Below are 18,893 nucleotides of genomic sequence, written 5' to 3'. Positions count from 1 at the left end.
CTGGGTCAAAGTCGGATGCTCAACCGACTGAGCCACCCAGATGCCCTGGACACAGACTTTTGTTTCAGAGTTCCCCTGCAACTTGCCTCTGACCTTGGTAATGGAATTACAGGCCTGCATGGGTCTGCATAAAAGGCAGACTGTTATGGCCCTTGATGTGGGCTATTTCCTGTTACTTCCCCCTCCTCTTCATCTTCCCTGCAAATGGAATGTGTCAGGTAGTGTGTTAAGGTACTATTAGTATAAGTTCTTATTCTTCCTCCCAACAGCCCTTGGAGATAAATATTACCTTTACCGATGAAGAAATTAAGGCTCAGAGAGGTGAAGTAACAACCAAACACAATAGCTAGAAATGAATATACCCAGTCTACTAATTCTAGGATGAAGCTCTTCCTTAAACTGATATAAAACAAAGCAGGCCTTTCCACTGTGAGCCTCTCAAGTCAATATCATAAGATACCACTGAAAATTTTGCTGACATCCAGGGATATTGCCTACTACATTCCCCTGGTAAGTCAGATCCATAACCCTTACATTAAAATGGAATGAGGTTGGTTTGATAAACTCCAACTTAGTGAGCCTGTGCTTGTTGCAATGATCACAACTGTCCTTTCAAAGTGCTCATAAACTACCAGCTGAAATTGGCATCAATTCTTCCAGTCTCCATGACTGCCTCTTAAAAAAGCCCATACAAATTGAGCTATTTTATTTTTAAGTAATCTCTCCACTCAACATGGGGCTTGAACTCACGACCCCGAGATCAAGAGTCACAGGCTCCACTGACTAAGCCAGGCACCCCAAGGTTGAGCTATTTTAGTTATAAGATTCTGAGTTGTAATTTATCAGAAGATTAAAAAAATTTTTTTACATTTATTTATTTTTAAGAAACAGAGTGAGACAAAGTGTGAGCGGGGGAGGGGCAGAGAGAGAAGCAGACACAGAATCTGAAGCAGGCTCCAGGCTCTGAGCAAACAGTCAGCACAGAGCCTGAGGCGGGGCTCGAACCCACAAACTGTGAGATCATGACCTGAGCCAAAGTTGGATGCTCAATCGACTGAGCCACCCAGTTGCACCTATCAGAAGATTTTTAAAGCAAAACTATTATAGAAAATTTCAAACATATAAACAGTGGAGAGAATAGTATAATGAACCCCCACTTATCTATCAGTCAACTCCAATTCCCACTATTTTGTCTGGAGATTTTCACTGATTCAAAGTAGTTTGTCAGTTACTATAGCCTCATCTATCTGGGATTAAGAAACCTCTTGTTTATTCCACTAATTTCCAGCCTAATGATTATCTGTTTCTGTACCTAGCCCTATCACTATACCTGGCCCCAAAGCAGAGGCACCATGAATTCACTCCATTCATTCACTAATAAATAGTGAGGGCCTACTCTAGAAAATAAGGTCTTCGTTTGTAGATAAAAATCAAATGGGTTATATCAGTTGGTGATAAGTGCTAGTAGAAAAATAAAGTAGGCAAGGAGATAATAACAAGGGTTTTCTTTGTAGCAATGAGGGAAGACTTGTCTGATGAGGTAACATTTGAACTATGACTTGAGAAAAGTGAGGAAGGAAGTGATGTGGACATTTGGGGGAAAAGCTTTCCAGGTGGAGGGACCAGTTTCAACACAAATGTGTTTGGTATGTTTGAGAAAGAGCAAGAAGCTTAGGTAGGTGGGATAAAATAAGAACTTTGGACTCTATTCTGATGAGATGTAAAGCCTTTGGAGGTTTTTTTTCTTTAATGTTTATTTTTGAGACAGAGAGAGAGAGAGAGAGAGAGAGAGAGAGAGAGAGAGAGAGAGGGGGGGGGGGGGGGGGAGGGCAGAGAGAGAGGGAGACACAGAATCCAAAGCAGGCTCCAGGCCCCGAGCTGTCAGCACAGAGCCCAACCTGGACCTTGAACTCATGAGCTGTGAGATCATGAACCTGAGCCCAAGTCAGCCGCGCAACCAACCGAGTCACCCAGGCGCCCCTGGAGGGTTTTGAGCAATGAAGTGAAAATGATATGACATGTTTTAAAAAGATACACTTGCCTGCTGTGTGGAGAGTAGAGAGTACAGGACTGGAATAAAGGAGGGAGACCAGTGGTCCAACAGATGGTGGCTTAGACTTGGGCGAAAATGGGTGAGGATGGCGAGAAGTAGGCACATTCTAGATAAATTTGAATGACAGAAGCAACAAGATTTGCTTGAGGAGTCAGATGTAGGATGGGAGCGGTTTGGATGAGAACCTGGAAGAATGAAGTTGTCCTTTAGTGACATGGGGCACACTGGGGGAGGAGTGGGTTTGTAGGGGGTGATCAAAATTTTTCCTTTGAGAGCCTGAGGCATGCAAGTGGAGATGATGAGGGGGAGTTGGACAAAAAGTCAGTGTAATGGATGGTATTTAGTCTTGACAGTGGACAGTATCACCTAGCAAGTGAGTGTGGAGAAAGAATTTGAGGAACAAGGGCCAGGCCCTGGGGCATTCTAATGATTAGGACTGAGGAGCCACCAGCAAAGGAAACTTAAGAGGTATGGCCAGTGAGGCAGAGGAGAACCAAGAAAAACTAGTGTCTCCGAAGCTGAGCGAGGAGTATCGAAAGGAGGTATACTTGAACTAAATAAAATTCTTTTTCTTCAACTGAAGCTCAGGGGCTGAGTGGTTTTTACTTACTCATGGCCACCTGTCTCTCAAGCAGTGAACCCAGAACAAAAGCAAATACCTGAGGGGTGCCTGGGTGGTTCTGTTGGTTAAACGTCCAACTTCGGTTCAGGTCATGATCTCACTGTTGGTATGTTCAAACCCCAACACTGGGCTCTGCACTGGCAGTGTAGAGCCTGCTTGGGATTCTCTCTTTCTCCCTCTCTCAAATAAATATTTAAAGGCAGTGCTTGTGAGGGGCGCCTGGGTGGCGCAGTCGGTTAAGCGTCCGACTTCAGCCAGGTCACGATCTCACGGTCTGTGAGTTCGAGCCCCGCGTCGGGCTCTGGGCTGATGGCTCGGAGCCTGGAGCCTGTTTCCGATTCTGTGTCTCCCTCTCTCTCTGCCCCTCCCCCGTTCATGCTCTGTCTCTCTCTGTCCCAAAAAAAAAAAAAAAAAAAAAAAAGTTGAAAAAAAAAATAAAGGCAGTGCTTGTGGAGCTCAAATGGGAGAACAGAGACATCATAGCTCATAGCTGAAGCAGAGGGCCCTAGTGTCCACCTGACTGAAGATCCAGGCCTGTCTGCATTCATACAGAAAAAGTGCAGATCAGGGGTGTAGCCATTCTCCTAATTTTCCTAGGGATAGGGTCAGGCAAGGCTTCTGGTTAGTGTGGAAACCAGGCATGGTCTGGACTACCTGGGGAGAATGAAGGAAGAGGGGAAAAACTAGTGTAGGAACTTCACGACGTTGCATGTATTTTTCCACATCAAGCTCTTCCCATTTCCAAGGTGCCCTTTTCTATACGTGAGGAAGGTACTTCCTGAGGTTTAGACTCCCAGCAACATCCAGGTGGTGGTAGTGAGCAAAGGGAAGCCCGAGGTCCTGAATGATCATATAGCCAGCTGGTCCCAAATGAAGAGGGTGAGTGCCCATAACTCCCCATGGGGGAGGCCAGCCGGTAGTACAACAGGTAGTACCACTCCCTTGTCTCCCCGCAGAGACGAAGGGACCACTTTGGAGGAAGAAGCCAAAACGAGGTAGATGCTTCATCCGGAAAAGCTCAATACATAGCATTCTACATCCCACCCTCAGCCCTGTAGGAGCCACTCTGCCTGCCCCCAACACACTCCCACTTATCTTACCATAAAACAAAGGGGAAGAATGGGAGGGGTTCTCCAATCATGCTTCAGTAACTGAGATGGATGGACAAAACTGTCCCTCCTCAGTCTGGGGCCAAAATGAATGCCCTGTGCCCAGAAACACACGATCACAGCTGTGGACAAGATGGCATCCTTCCTAAGCCCCACGGACTCCCCTTTGTGCTCCTGGACCACGAGGCACATCTGAGGGAAGACTTCTGAAGAACTACAGCTCAGCTCTGGTTCACTTTCCTTTTGACCCCAGTCTAGGCTGTCTCAGGTGTCAACCTTGGAGCAGTTAGGGAAGAGGACAAGTGCCCAAACCCTTGAATATCCCTGGTAACAAGGGCGCACTGCTGTTGTAGTGGTGGTGGTGATGGTTGTAGGGCAGCAACACTGGGGAAGGAATCCTGACTGGCGCCTGGATGGCTGGTAGCCTGGGGCCATGTGGGCCAGACTGTTGGTAGGCCAGCCTCACTTCTGTTCATGCAAGGTCCAAGCCCTGGGTATCCCAATAACATGGTGCCCATAAGTTCAAGAAGGAAACCAGAGGGAAAAGCAATGACATTGGTACTAAGACATTTATTACATCATAAAAAGTCCATTGTTGTCCTGTTTTTCCATATGTACATGCTCCTGTGGGTAGCAGTCCCTCTGTCCAGCCCCACCTGCCAACCCTCCATGGTGCCAATCAACTCTCCAAACCGACCAACTAATTAATAAAAGAGGAAGAACTGGAGGAGGTGGCCCAGGGCTGATGGGAATGGAGATGGGAGAAGGACACAAAGTGCAGAATGGTTGGCTTGGCTATCAATGCCTGACCACAGGGCAGGAGGGGCAGGAGGGCAGGCACTGCAGGCTGGCATAGAGATGCCTCCCCAGGGCTGCCAGGCTGCAGGCAATACCTGAGTGCGCTCTCAGGTTAGAACCCCAGGAATGGAGAGCAAAGGAAAAAGGTTCCTCAGCCTGATTGTGGATTCCAGGAGGGGCTATAAAAATTCTTTTTCAGGTCCCCATCCAAGTAGCAGCGACAGCAGCTCAGGCTGGGCCTGAGAAGTTTGTGGCCCTTGGGACAGGTGGGAGGGTGGCCGAGGACAGCCTGATAGGAAGTACTGGTCCTGATCTCTGAGGAGCCTGCCTTAGTTGACCTCAGAGGTGGGCATGGGGTCTGTGGGGCGGGGTGTAGCCAGGAGGGGCACTGGTGAAGTGGCCTCAATGAGAGCAGGGTTGAGGATGATGGGCAGAGTCATGGGTGGTACACCCACCTGCAGTGGGGAGGCCAAGGGCTGCAGGATCAGTGGGGGCTGAGCCAGGGGAGGAGGCCCATCTGGAGTAGGGCTCAGTCTGCTGGGGCTAGACGCCACTGGTGATCCAGGGGAGCTGCTGTTGGCAGGCCGAGGGCCCTCAGGCTTCTCAAAGTCTACAGGGAGAGCGAGGGGCTGGTCAGACTCCCTCACATTCTCCAGCTGGCTTACCTAACCTCTGCTTTTCCCCATTGCTGTGAACAAAATGACTCCTACCAGGCTATGTAGTTGGCAATCTCCCCTTTAACGCATTAAAAAATGCAGTTACCTTATACCTACCCTCTATCTCCTTTGCTGTACCTCCAGTCAAGTAAATTATGGTCTGAAATTTACTAGGATCCCTCCTGAAGGGCAACTGCTGCATATTTATGTCAAGTCCCTGATCCAACCTTCTCCTCCCATGCCTGAAAATCTCAAGCAGGTAGCTCATCAGAGCTTATTTGGTCCTGTCACTTCCCACAGGAAGAGCAGGTGACCAGAATACTCTGGTTCCCTCCTTTCCCTGGCTCACAGCCCATGCTCAGTGGCAATCCCAAACTACCCTGGGCTTCCTCTTAGGCCTCCTACTTCTTGCTCAACACCCAGGAGGCTAGCTCAGAAGGACTCACCACAGACCCCCAGCTCAGAAGGCATCTCTGGAGGAGGTGGATGGCCAGGTGTCCTTGTGTCCCCAGCAGCAGGAGCCATGTGGGCTGAGGCCATAGGTTTTTGGGCATGTGGCTCCATGGGCATGGGGTCTGGGGAGGGCAGAAAAACCAGATGGCAGCTCTTAGTGTTTTCCTTCAAGCAGAGCCCTGGCTACCCAACAATCCTCCCACAAATATGAGATACAGAGAACTATTTATTAGCTCCAGACTCTCTGATGGGGACTCTTTTTGATAAAATTGAGCTAAGCCTCCTACCCTGGATGACAGTCTGCTTGAAGAGCTCATCTCGTAGGTGGGGCAGAAAACAGTCAATGCGCTCCCAGGTAATCTCCCAGAGGGCTGAGGGGCTGCCTCCTCGGGCATCTGCGTTGTGGAAAATCTCTGCTGTGTCCATCACCAGGAGCATGTTCTTCAGAGACTCAGGGATGGCCTCTGACTGTAGGTGGCAGTGGGACCATGTGGATGGGAAAGAGGGCATGGTGGAATATGGTAAGGAGGCATCCATCGAGGGAAAACAGCATGTCTTCCCAGCAGGTGGGAGAGGAAGCAGGCAGTGGTAGAACATACCAGTAAGTCACTGGAGCCTGCATGCATATACTTGTCCATGAAGTCCAGGATGGTCAGCCAGAGGGCCGCAAAGGTAGAGAGTGACAGCAGCGGAGACAGGTGCTGCAAGAAGACCTATGGCCCACCAGCCCCTTTTAGCAGAGGGGTCGGAGCAGTCTGCATCCCTCTCCAAGGCTGGGAAGGAAGCCTGCTCTATCTTGCATGGGAATCCTATAGCAGAGATTCCTCTGAATTCCAAGATCCTCCCAGGTCTCTGGGTTCTGCCGAGTCTCCATAGCTGGGGATCCTGAGCACCCACATTGCATCTCTAGGTCCTAGCAGAAGCCCAGCTTCCCTCCTTGCAGAGAGGCAAGTATGGGGAGAGTGGGTGGGTGAGGGCATTGAGCAGTACCTTAGAGAGCAGTGTGGAAGCCCTCATTCGAGTCTCCTCCATCCCACCCACATCTGCAGGGCTGATGTTCTCCAAGAGTTTGGTCAGTAGAGGAAACAGCACCTGGTAGGTAAAGAGCCAATGTCTCCCTAGCAGGGTCAGTTGGCAGCCTTGCCCCAAGGAAGCCAGGGGGTGGGGTGGATAAGCACAGAGCAGAAGAGAAAAATAGGATGCAGGCTGAAGACTGACATCAGGGGCTCTTCAGGCTGCCCAGCTCTATCTTAAGGCTTTGAACTTTGCCTTAAGACTAGAGGGGAGTCCTACCTTGTTAAAACAGGACTCCCACTCCAGGGCATCTAACTTTTGCAGATCATGTACCAGTAGTGCTCGCTGCAGATAGGTCAGTGCCTGCATCCGCACCTGGCGCCGGGCATCACAGCACAGGCAGGCGATGCCTGAGAGTGAGAACAGGCTCAGGATCCTTCAGGCATCCTGATCCTGGTGCTTCCCAAGCTCCAGCTTCACTTCTGCCCCTGCCCTGCCTGCTCCCCTGATGTTTACCCTGCAGTAAAGGGCACCAACAGTGGGCCCAGAGGGTGCGTGAATCTGCTTCGATCTTCCGACCACCTGTCTCCAGGTGGCGCTGCTCCTCCGCCCACGAGCTGTAGATAGAGGCCGCTCTCGTGTGTAGGGTGTGCATCAGGTCTAACAACTGGGGGTCACAGGAGAGGCAGGATGAGTTAAGGTCCGTGGGTGCCCCCCTACCCCCAAAACACTGTCCCTGACTGAGTCTTCAAGGGAGACCCTACTACCAGTGACACCATACTCTACCCCTCCCACCCCTCCTTTTCTCTTCAACTTCATGAGCTAGTTGCCCCCTTCCAGCCAGTGCTTCCCGAAGTTGGGTATTACTCCTAGTGCAGGAGACGTGAGGAGGTGTGTGGAATAAGTATTTAGTAACAATGCATTACATGGTGAAAGAGGTACTTTCTTTTCAATTCTCTTTCATACCTTCTGATGACAGATTAAGCCTCATCTTATTAATTTCACCTTACAAACAGAAAGCAAACATCAGACTCAGAGGCTCTGGTGGGCAATAGTGTGTGGTCAACTTTAATAATTTTTTTGTTTTCAGGATTTTTCTACAGTTATTAAGGCAATTAGCTCTCCATTTATTCAGTGATATGAAGTCTGCTTGTAAAATAAATTTTATATACCTTGAATAGACAAAGAATAGCTCTGGAAGGATAGACAAGAAACTGGTGGCAGTGTGTACCTCTGGAGAGGGGAACTTAGCAACTGGGGGCAGAAATGGAATGCGACTTTTTTTTTTTTTTAAGTTATGCGTGTTTTTTTTTTTAATGTTTATTTATTTTTGAGAGAAAGAGAGAGAGACAGAGAGAGGGGGAGAGAGGGAGCAGAGGAGGGGCAGAAAGAGAGGGAGACGCAGAATCTGAAGCAGGTTCCAGGCTCTGAGCTGTCAACACAGAGCCTGACGCAGAGCTCGAACCCACTAACTGTGGGATCATGACTGGGGTCAAACTTGGATGCTTAACTGACTGAGCCACCCAGGCACCCCGGGACTTACTTTTATCTGTTTACCCTTTTCTACTTTTGAACTTTGTACATATGCATGTATTACTTATTCAAAACATAAACCTTAAATATTAAGGTCTGGATATTGGATAGGGGAACACTGTGGAGGTGGTGGCCAAGGTCCTGGGTTGGAAAACAGGTCCTTCTCAGCCTTGGCTGTCCCTGGCTCTGCCCAGGCTCCCAATGTCACGAGGAGGGAGAGGAGAGCAAGTAAAGGATGCCATACTTACGTCCTGACTGACCTGTAAAGACACCGTATGGTAGCTGGCAGGCACGCCTTCATCCTCATCATCGTCACTATGCCCACCTCTAGTGGCATGTTGGCTGGAGGTTCGAGGCCGCCGAAGCACTGAGCCTTCCTTGGATTTCTTCTTGAAGCGGTTTCCTTTGCTGTCATATTTGTGACTCTTGCCACGTTTCTCCTGGGACTTGCACCCTGAGCAGAGCCAGACCCAGGTCACAATTCTACATCCATGGACACAGACGGCCTACCTTTTCCTCCCTTTCCCCCGTATATTCCCATGGTTACTCCCCAACTGCCCCTTCATTGGGTAACCCACCGCCATTCAGACTGGCCTCCACAAAGATGCGGAGAGTCTTGACGCAGAGCTCAAAGTTGTCAGGTGTAATGTGGGCAGCATCACGCACAATGAACGACAGAGATTCCACACATTTAAGCAGGGACTTAGTGTCATGTGGCCCGAGGTCCAGCCCCACTGTTAGGCTGTACTGATTGACCAGGGGTGAAGGGCCTAGCCGGCTGGGCCCAGGACCTGGCTTGGAGTTATCGATGTCATCCTTCCCCACCTGTAAAGTACACAAGAGTTGCTGGGAACCCAGGCTTGAGCCTGATCTTCCCCCAGATGTCCTGCTGGAGGACCAGGAATCTTTCCCACAGGCCAAGGAGGGAAGACTCACCCACTACCTGTATGCTCACTTACCACTAACCAACCGCTGTTGACCACATCAGCATCTGTGGCTGATCGGTGGATCTTGCCAGGCCTACAATGGTCAGCATAGACCTCTGAGTCAGAAGTGTATCCTCGGTCCAGGCTCACATCATTCTGATGGTAGGATGGGAGTTCGCTGTCTGATTGGGCCCCTGAGTCAGCAGGGAGAAGGGCAGAGTCAGGGTGGAAAGGGGGACACTGGGATGAGGGATGATTTCAGTTCTGAGAAGTAGGTGCTGAAGCCTGGCCTCTCCTCTCTCTTGGTCCAGCTTAGTTTCAACCCTGTCATCAGAGGGCTGGAGGATGGTCTGGACAGATTTTTTTTTTTAAGTTTGTTTATTTATTTGGGGAGAGAGAGAGAAAGAGACAGAGACAGAGAAACAAACAGACCATGAGTGGGGGAGGGGCAGAGAGAGAAGGAAGAGAGAGAATCCCAAGCAGGCTCTGCACTGTCAGCACAGAGCTTACCATGGGGCTTGATCCCATGAACTGTGAGATCATGACCTGAGCCAAAGTCAAGAGTCAGATGCTTAACCGACTGAGACTTCCAGATGCCCCTGGACAGATTCTCTCTTGACCAAATGTGGCAGCAGGCTAATTTGGGCTCCTGATGGTATCTAGTAGCAGCTGTCAGGGGGTGCGGGTGGTGGTGAGGACATAGTTTCTGATAAAACAGTCCTCAGGACAGTAGGAAGCCTGGTATTATAGCTGTTTATATTGCCTACTAGCTTTCATGCTGTTTAACCCATGGGTGCTGGGGAAAGGCCAGTGGGTACAGGAAGCTCTGGAAGCAGATGGCAGAAGCCAGGGGTGTCTAATCTGCTAAATGCAATAGCCTGTATTTTGTTTTCCTGTCTCAACCCCTGGGGCCATAACTGTTTATCTGCCAATGTGGGTCTCCCTGGGAAAGGGCTTACCAGCATCAGGTGCATCAGCCCTGGCTGTGGCCTGCAGTGCAGCTGGAGGTTTTACGCCTGAGCCAATGCATTCCAGTAGCGTGAAGAGGGTGGCCCAGTCATCACCTGAGTGGATGTTGGCTGCGTTGGTCTTAAGGAGTTCATGGAGCCCATAGGCTACCTGGTGACTGACTCGGGACAGCACGCTGGGCTTCATTAGTAGCAAAATGCGCAGGGAGAGCAGCACCTAGGTGGATGGGAAGCAGGAAGTGGGCACACAGCTTCTTGTCTAGTCTCCTTTCCCACCAGTTTTCTTAGGCCAGTGAGGATGGTTTGGCTAGGACCCAACTGGTCCTGCTGCTGGTCTTTTCTTTTTTTCAGTCTTTTTTTAATTAAAAATTTTATTGAGCTATGGATTCATATGCAGCTGTAAAACCTAACACAGAGAGATCTCTTCTATGCTTTGCCCCATTTACACCAATGGTAACGTTATGTAAACTATAGTATATGATAACCAGGATACTGATATTGATACAATCCACTGATCTTATTCAGGTTTCCCCAGTTTTACTTTACTCATATGTGTATTAGGTTCTTAGTCACCTAAGTCACTTAGTCAACTTAGTCACCTAATTTTAGGTCTATGTAGCCTTCGCTAGTCAAGATGCTGAATAGTTCCACCAGCACAGGATTCCCCGTGTTGCCCTTTTATAAACACATCTGCCTCTTTTTTGCCCCCATCCCTATCCCCTGGCAATCTGTTCATAACTTCTAAAATCCTGTCGTTTCAAAAATGTCATATAAATGGAATTATATAATATATAGCCTTTTGAAATTGGCTTTTTTTCACTCAGTATAATCCCTTGGAGATTCATCCAAATTGTTGTGTTTATCAATAGTTTGTTGCTTTGGTTACTGAACAGTCTTAAGGACTTAAGGACATATGTCCCACAGTTTAACTATACCTGTTGAAAATCATTTGGGCTGATTCCAGTTTTGGGCTATTACAAATAAAGCTTCTATGAACATTCATGAATAGGTTTTTATGAGAAAGTAGGCTTTAATTTCTTTGGGATAAGTGCCCAAGAGTGCAACTGCTAGATTGTGTGGTAACTGCATATTTAGTTCTATGAAGAAACTGCTGACAGAGGAGCTGTACCATTTTACATTCCCATCAGCAATATATGAGTGACCTTTACCCTTGCTGGCATTTGGTATTATCACTATTTTTTACTCTAGTCTTTGTGGTAGGTGGGTAGTAATATCTCATTGTGGTTTCAATTTCCATTTCCCTGTGGGGTAATAATGTTGAACATCATTTAAGTGTTTTCATGTGCTTATTTGCCATCTGTATATCTTCTTCAGTGAAATGTCTATTCATATTTTTTGCCCATTTTCTAATTGGATTGTTTCCTTACTGTTGTATTTTGAGTTCTTTTATTTAGATGTTAGTCTTTTCTCAGATATGTAATTTGCAAAGATATGCTCCTTATCTTTTCATCCTTTTCACATTAGCTTCCACAGAGTATAGTTTTAATATTGATAGAGTCCAATTTATCAATATTTCCTTTCATGGATTGTGCTTTTGGTATCAAGTCTAAGAATACTTTGCCTACCTCCTGAAGATACCCTCCTGTATTTCTTCTTAAAGGTTTCGTACTCTGGGGCACCTGGGTGGCGCCTGAGACTTTGGCTCAGGTCATGATCTTACAGCTCGTGAGTTCAAGCTCCGTGTCAGGCTCTGTGCTAACAGCTTGGAGCCTGAAGCCTGCTTCCGATTCTGTGTCTCCCTCTCTCTCTGCCCCTAACTCACTCGCATTCTGTCTCTGCCTCTCTCAAAAATAAATAAACATCGGGGCGCCTGGGTGGCTCGGTCGGTTAAGCGTCCGACTTCAGCTCAGGTCACGATCTCACCGTCCGTGAGTTCGAGCCCCGCATCGGGCTCTGGGCTGATGATGGCCCAGAGCCTGGAGCCTGCTTCTGATTCTGTGTCTCTCTCTCTCTCTCTGACCCTCCCCCGTCCATGCTCTGTCTCTCTCTGTCTCAAAAATAAATAAACGTTAAAAAAAAAATTAAAAAAAAAAACATTAAAAAAGTTTAATAAAAAAACCCAAATTACTTAGCCTAACTATATTTAGAAAAAAAAAAAAAAAAGGTTTCATACTTCTACAGTTTACATTTAAATCTATGATTCTTTTTTTTTAATGTTTATTTATTTTGAGAGAGAGACGGACAGCGCACACAAGCATGAGCAGGGTAGGGGCAGAGAGAGGGGGAGAGAGAATCCCAAGCAGGTTCTGCACTGTTAGCATGGAGTCCCATGGCGGGCTTGATCTCATGAACCATGAGATCATGACCTGAGCTGAGATCAAAAGTTGGACCCTTAACCGGCTGAGCCACCCAGGTGCCCTCTAGGATTCATTTTGAAATAATTTTTCTATAAGGTATAATACTTAGGTCAAGGTTCACTTGTTTGTTCCCCACCCACTGATTTCAATTGTTCCAGCAACTGAAAAAGCTATCCTTCCTCCACCGAATTGTTTTTGCACTTCTGTAAAAAAAAATTAGTTGAGCTGGGCACCTGGGTGGCTCTGTCAGTTGAGCGCCCGACTCTTGATTTAGGCTCAGGTCATATTTCCCAGTTTGTGAGATCGAACTCTGCATCAGGCTCAGTGCTGACAGTATGGAGCTTGCTTGGGATTCTCTCTCTGCTCCTCCCCTACTCACGTGCATGCTTGCTCTCTCTCAAAATAGATTAAATATATAAGCTGAAAATAAATTAGTTGAGCATCTTTGTGTGGGTCTATTTCTGGGTTCTTTCTTCTGTTCCACTGCTTTATGGGTCTGTCTCTCCACAAATACCAGTCTTGATTACTGCAGTTATACAGTAAGCCTTAATAGCAGATGGAGTGATTCTTCCCTCTTCCTTCTTTCTCAAGATGTCTGGCCATTCTAGGGCCTGTGTTTTTCCATCTAAATTTTAAAATAAGCCTAGGCCTACAAAAAACCTTGCTGGGATTTTCATGGATTTTCTCCATTGTATTAAACTTACAGATGAATTTATGGGAGAACTGACATCTTTACTATGCTGAGTCTTCAAATTCATTAACATGGTATGCCTTTTCAGTTATTTAGATCGTCTTTGATATCTTTCATTAGAACTTTATACTTTTTAGCATACAGATCCTATACATGTTTGTTAGGTGTGTATCTCAGTATTTCACTTCATTTGAAGCACTTGTAAATATTGTGTTTTTGGTTTCATTTTCTATACGTTCACTGTTAGTATCTGGACATGTGATTAATTTTTTGTGTTAATCTAATATCCTGTAACCTTGCTGAAGTCACTTATTAGTTCTATGCTGGCTGTCTTTTATACTTGAGCCAAGAGATCTCAGGAGGGTCCTAAGCATGAGAACCAGGAAACCAGGTATAGGGCTGAGAATGCCACAAGGCAGTAACCATCCAGCCCTACAGAGCAGAGCAGATACAGAACCTGCAGAGATGCTAAGGACCAGCTTAGGCTCATCCCCAATGCCAGCTGTTAGATTTCCTCCAGCCCTGTGACAGGTCACTGGGCTCATGCTATTTAGCACTAAATGTACTTACTCTCTGTCTCGGGCATTACCCATAACGGACACTGTGGCTTTAGTCCCTTGCATAACTGCCTGCCCTCCCAGCTGCACTCTGCTTACCTGGCCACTGATCTCTTCTCTGCGGAGCAGTCGAATGGCCAAGCGCAGCAGCCCCACCACTGCCCGCTCCACAAGGAAGCAGAAATCCTGTGCCTGGACACATAGGTGATACAGATGGTCTCGAACAGTCTGCCACACACAACCCACACGGTCCCTGAGGAACATAAGGGTGAGGACAGTTTCAGTTGGAGAGGCCACTAGGTAATAAGTCTCTTTTTTAGATCCAGGTTAAGCCTTTCAGGGCTCATTGGTTATTATACCCTAAGCAGGCAGGTATAATGAGCAAGCTTCTCCTCCACTGTCTACAGCTTCATGTGCTTCTTGCCCCTAGAGCCCACTCAGCAAGATGGCTCCAGTCTTCCATCCCTTTGGCACAAGCCCAGTATGAGGCCTGCCTAAAGACTGCCTTCTACCTGTTCTCCAGCACAATCCTCAGCAGCATCTCCAGGCAGAAAGCAGCATCCTCCTCATCATATGTCTCTTCATCTGGTGTCACTGAGACTAGAGCCTAGAGGAGAACAGCAGGAAAGCATGGAGAAACCAGCCCCTTGGGCCTGCCCTGACAGAAATTAAGGCATTTAAACATCACTGTCCCCACCTCCCCTCCTAGACACAGCCAGCCCTTTCATCTCTCTTTCCTCTTCATTCTGTACCTTCATGAGCTCCTGCAGTGACTCCAGCTGAAGAAACTTGCTTTCTGTGATCATTTTTTCTGGGTCACATTGCTAGAGGGGGCATGAGAGAGAGGGGGTCAGTGACAAGCACTGGAGGGAAGAGAATATTCCCAAGAGGTAGGGAGAGAGAGTAGGAGTGAGCTCTGGCCACAAGTCCTGGGTGATTCTACTCTTCAGTTCCTAGGGCAGCATCTATCTAGTAGGGAGGGATCTAGGCTTGTTTACCAGGGGTAGGCAGGCCAGTTACCTTGATACAGTCTAAGGCTGCTCTTTTGGCCTCTTGGTTCTCAGTGGATGGGCCTCGCACACTAGACTGTTCAGTACCACTTAGTGTCAGCCAGCTCACAAAGCTTAGCACTGTTGACTCTCCTCTGTAGAAAGAGTTCAAGCCCTGGTGAGCTCCAGAGTTCTGACCTTCCCTTCCCGAAGCCTTTAGCCTCTGATCTGCCCTCACCGATTTGATGGTGTCTCCTCCCTCTGTAGAGAGATCTTGCCATTGGGATCCACGAAATCTTCTACCTGGAAAATCAGGCCAAGAATAATTTCTCTCCATATGCCCTTTGCATTTCCTGCTCCTCCATGTAAAGTTCTCTGGCTTTCTTCCTGAAGCTCACTGCCCCACATTACTGACTAGACCCCCTACAGTTGGTGACCGGCAATGGTTTATACCAGCCTTCATTTATAGCTATCCCTTCACCCAAGATCTGTGGTCTCACATTTGAGGTGTTCTTGGTAAGCTTCAGCAGTCATCAGGCCCAGTGCTACTTTCAACCAGTTCAATACACAGATAGCACAGAGTTTACAGGCTTTTGCCTTGTTATTAGTCTCCTATAAGAATTACCTCCACCATAGCTTTGGGTAGCAGTTGGGCCCGGAAGAGCTGCAGCATGGCCTCCATGATATTCTTCCAGCCCTCCCGCAGGATGTCACCGTGACGATGGGCTAAATGGAATACCGTCTTAGCTGCAATATGGGCTTTGGGGTTGCTTCCAAACACACTAGGCAGGTTCTCAATAGACTAAAAAAAAGAAGATGAGAAAAGGCTTAGGGTCTGGTAAATATCTAGAAAGAAGATCTCTAGGACTCTGCCTATGGCTCCCTGAGGGCCCTTCTGTTTGCTACGCTTCAATCCCTCCTAATACTGGTCGGAAGGGCTAACCTGGACAAGGCTTTCCCCAGTGATGTATCTCCTCTCCCATCCCAATTACATGAGGTGACATTATTCTCATCCTAAGGGGTTACAATACATGAGGTGACATTATTCTCATCCTAAGGGGTGTGAAACAGAAATGGCCTAAGTGCTGCTGTAGTCTAGAGGGAGTGAAGGAATACTCTGAGAGAAAACAGCTCCACAGATAAGGATAGATCCATGACTAAAAGAGAGGTCCTCCTTTGGAACTCTAAGTACATAGTTCTTGCCGCTGCTCACCTCACTGCTGAGAGCTGTGAATTTGCACAGAGATATGATGAGATTGTCAAATACATCGCTGAGGCCATAGTGGGCGGAGATCATGGCGCACTTCCTGTAATGTCACATCCCAGAAACAGAGTGAGTCACTGGAAGGCCAGGCAGCCCTTCCAAGTCCCTGAGGAGGCTTACTTGGGATTCTTCCCCAATCAGTTCCAGGAAGAAACCTTCTACTCTTGAGTTTGTTTAAGACTGAGCTTTCTCAAGCTTCGGACTCCCTCCAAACACTCAAGAGAAATCCCTTTCTAAGAAACTTAAGAGCAGGAGTCTGAAAGGCATGGAGGCAACCATGTTAACTCAGAGAGGTGGGAGGAGGTCAAGACCAAGGCCAAAGCTGAACTACCTGAAGCCCGAGATGGCTTTCTGGATGATTGTTTCCTCAAGGCTTTTGTCAAAGACGTAAGAGAGAGCAGCAATAGTGGGGCCCCAGGTCATGGTGAAGAGGTCAAGATCATAGCTGCCAGCAGGCACATGCAAGAATATGCCTTCTGGGGTGGCACCTCGATGAAGCAGCACATTCCACACATAGTTCTCCCGAACCAAGCCTGTCTGCTCTTCAGGCATCACAATTTCCTCATTCCTGTCCAGAGGTAAAGGAAAGAGTAGGTGTACTGCTGTGAACCTGACTGGTTCCAAACTAGGACAACAGGTTTGGCCCATACTGGTTCAATCCGTCAATGAGAGGTCACCAAAACTGCAGCTCAGTGGTCTGCTTCCTACTCACCAGTGGGACCAGGGAGAAAAAAAGGGAGTGTCCAATAATCCCCCATAATCTCAAAGCCCTGTCTCTAACTGTGGCCTTTAGTCCTCTAGTGAGATCTCACAGTCTTTCTGGGTATGACAGGATGAACATTTCTATCTTTTCTGATTTACAGTGAAAAACCTAAGTGTCCATCTCTGACTTCTGACCCAAACCTCACCCTCCAGAGCCCCTCTTGTGTCCTCTACCAGCTTCAGAATGCATTTTGTGAGCTCGACAAGAAAACCCAGCTGCTTTGGGTTCAGAAAATGAGCCCATGATACTCTACTTAGCAGGGGCAGTTTAGATCCTGGCTCAGAATCCTAGAGCTCCAGTGTTGTTCAGGCTTCTTTAAGGAAAAAATGGGAAGGAAGGGGCTGCCCAGCTGAGTCTCAAGGCTGAATCCAGGGCATATGAATCACTGAAGTCTGCTGTGACTCTAAAATCTGGAAAAGGAAGCAGTGTGCTTCTGCTTAATAGAAAGCCAAACTATTTTCCACAAATACTTACTTGATGGCATGATACATGTCCTCCAGAATGTCTTGCTCAAAGTCCTTGCCTCCGTTCACACCTTTTAGGTTTTTGCGAAACTCCTAAAGACAGGCCAATAAGCATTTCCCCCCATGTGTGAATACTGAAGCCCCCCCAAAGAACTCCTGGGTCTATGGTAAATAGGACTCAGGAAACAGAAAGTGAAAGAACCCACCTCCCTAACACAGTTCTTCTCTTGGATTGGTCAGCCCTCCCTAATTCCCCTGGACAGACTCTGTCCATTGCACCCACTGGAAATCCCATGTCCTTCCTGCTACACCCCCAAAACTGTGCTGGACCCTCTCTGCCTTGGCTGGGATCCAAACTTACCTCTAGAGTCATGGGTGCATTCTGTTTGCGAACATTGTGGTTGTGCTGGTCAGTATTAAGCATGATGACAGCATAGGCCAGGGCAAAGCAGGCATCGCTATTGGCAAATGGGGAGCCATTACAATTCTGAAAAAGCAAAGACCCCATCTGTGTCAATGCCCTTCTCTGGCCAAACCCTTACTACCAACCCAATGGCCAATGCTAGGTAGAGTAGGGCTCCCAGAAAGAAATCTGCCAACCTCTTGCCAACTCCTTAACAGAAGCTGGCCTTTCTATAGAAAGCTCACTGATGCTGCTCTCAGCCTTCTAAGGAGACAGCAGCAGGAGCCATAAAAACCCTCAGTCAAATGAACTTGGGATGCTGGGCTCAGGCCCTACCATTCAACTCACCCTCCAATGCTCTGTGAATGCCTCCAGCAACCTCTGGATGACTGGTGCTTCCCCAGGTAAGCGGAAGGCTTCCAAGTAGAGACGAAGAGCTTCATCCAGCCGCAGACCCTGAAAGCTGAAGGTGCTACAGGGAAAGGAAGAAGGATGAAGAGACTAAAGATATATAAGCTGCAAATGTTGGGTTCCCTATTAGCTCCAGTCCCTCTAACCTTCTTATACTAGAACAGAGGAGGCTCAAGTCTCTGGAAAAGGGGTCATCTCTATCTCCTGGTCATCTTTAACACAGAGTAGAATCTGACAACTCCTAACTTTAGTCCTTTCCACATCAGTGAGTTCTTGCCTGGAAATCTCACCCACTGGAACCCATAACCTACCTTGTGCTCAGTAACCCTGTTCCATCCCTTTGCAATGCTCTCTATGCAGAATGGAATGGCTCCCAAAGCTATCTTGCTGGAGACACTTTCAAGTCCAACAGACATAAATCATGGGAAGAGGAAGAGTATGTGACCTATGTCCCCCATTTCTTACAGCTTCCTCACCTTACAAAGCTCTCCAACAGGTCAATGTTTTTGCGGTCACTCACAAACTCTCCAATCATTTTCTTGTCCAGCCGAGGGTTCTCTCGGAGCCACTGGGCTACTTCTGTGTTGTCCATTGGGATGGTGAGGAGGCCTTTTTCTTGCAGAAACTGGATCCCCTTCTTTGGTTTCTGATTGAACTGTTCTGTGCCCGTGATTAGCAGCTGGAGGAGAAATACCAGAGGTGTCACAAGATGCTCTGCTCCTAAACCAGACAAGGCCAGGCTGGGCTCCATCATGGTCCACAGTTGGTAACCTAACCGGCTCCTAGGATGTGGTTCTAAGTGACTCCAAAACTAAGGCTGGACCATACCGACTCTAGCTTTCCCCAATCTTCATGTCTAATTAGAACTGGCTGAGGAGTTCCTTTTCACTCATTTCTGAAT

The 18,893-nt window shown here is 47.8% G+C and overlaps 1 protein-coding gene across 12 annotated transcripts in view; it reads right to left on the bottom strand.

The window, feature by feature from the left end:
* Positions 1-4,334: 4,334 nt before the first annotated feature.
* Positions 4,335-18,893, bottom strand: part of GBF1 (golgi brefeldin A resistant guanine nucleotide exchange factor 1) — a 119,364-nt gene continuing 104,805 nt past the window's right edge. For 8 of the 12 annotated variants that reach the window (XM_049645615.1, XM_049645617.1, XM_049645621.1 and 5 more), the window contains 23 exons: positions 18,469-18,671; positions 17,930-18,053; positions 17,540-17,665; positions 17,189-17,271; positions 16,283-16,519; positions 15,901-15,994; positions 15,313-15,489; positions 14,926-14,990; positions 14,719-14,842; positions 14,451-14,522; positions 14,211-14,305; positions 13,798-13,951; positions 10,124-10,349; positions 9,198-9,358; positions 8,817-9,063; positions 8,487-8,692; positions 7,222-7,372; positions 6,985-7,115; positions 6,682-6,783; positions 6,291-6,404; positions 5,979-6,159; positions 5,685-5,813; positions 4,335-5,192 (listed from right to left, as the gene is read on the bottom strand). In XM_049645615.1, coding sequence (XP_049501572.1) covers positions 4,912-5,192; positions 5,685-5,813; positions 5,979-6,159; positions 6,291-6,404; positions 6,682-6,783; positions 6,985-7,115; positions 7,222-7,372; positions 8,487-8,692; positions 8,817-9,063; positions 9,198-9,358; positions 10,124-10,349; positions 13,798-13,951; positions 14,211-14,305; positions 14,451-14,522; positions 14,719-14,842; positions 14,926-14,990; positions 15,313-15,489; positions 15,901-15,994; positions 16,283-16,519; positions 17,189-17,271; positions 17,540-17,665; positions 17,930-18,053; positions 18,469-18,671 — 3,483 coding nt within the window. In that variant the 3' untranslated portion in view covers positions 4,335-4,911. The remainder of the gene's footprint in view (positions 5,193-5,684; positions 5,814-5,978; positions 6,160-6,290; positions 6,405-6,681; positions 6,784-6,984; positions 7,116-7,221; positions 7,373-8,486; positions 8,693-8,816; positions 9,064-9,197; positions 9,359-10,123; positions 10,350-13,797; positions 13,952-14,210; positions 14,306-14,450; positions 14,523-14,718; positions 14,843-14,925; positions 14,991-15,312; positions 15,490-15,900; positions 15,995-16,282; positions 16,520-17,188; positions 17,272-17,539; positions 17,666-17,929; positions 18,054-18,468; positions 18,672-18,893) is intronic. The other 4 variants (XM_049645618.1, XM_049645619.1, XM_049645624.1 and 1 more) reach the window with 1 other exon arrangement.

Source organism: Panthera uncia, chromosome D2, assembly GCF_023721935.1.
Source record: "Panthera uncia isolate 11264 chromosome D2, Puncia_PCG_1.0, whole genome shotgun sequence".
Lineage (NCBI taxonomy): Eukaryota > Metazoa > Chordata > Mammalia > Carnivora > Felidae > Panthera > Panthera uncia.
This window is presented reverse-complemented; position numbering and strand designations above follow the sequence as displayed.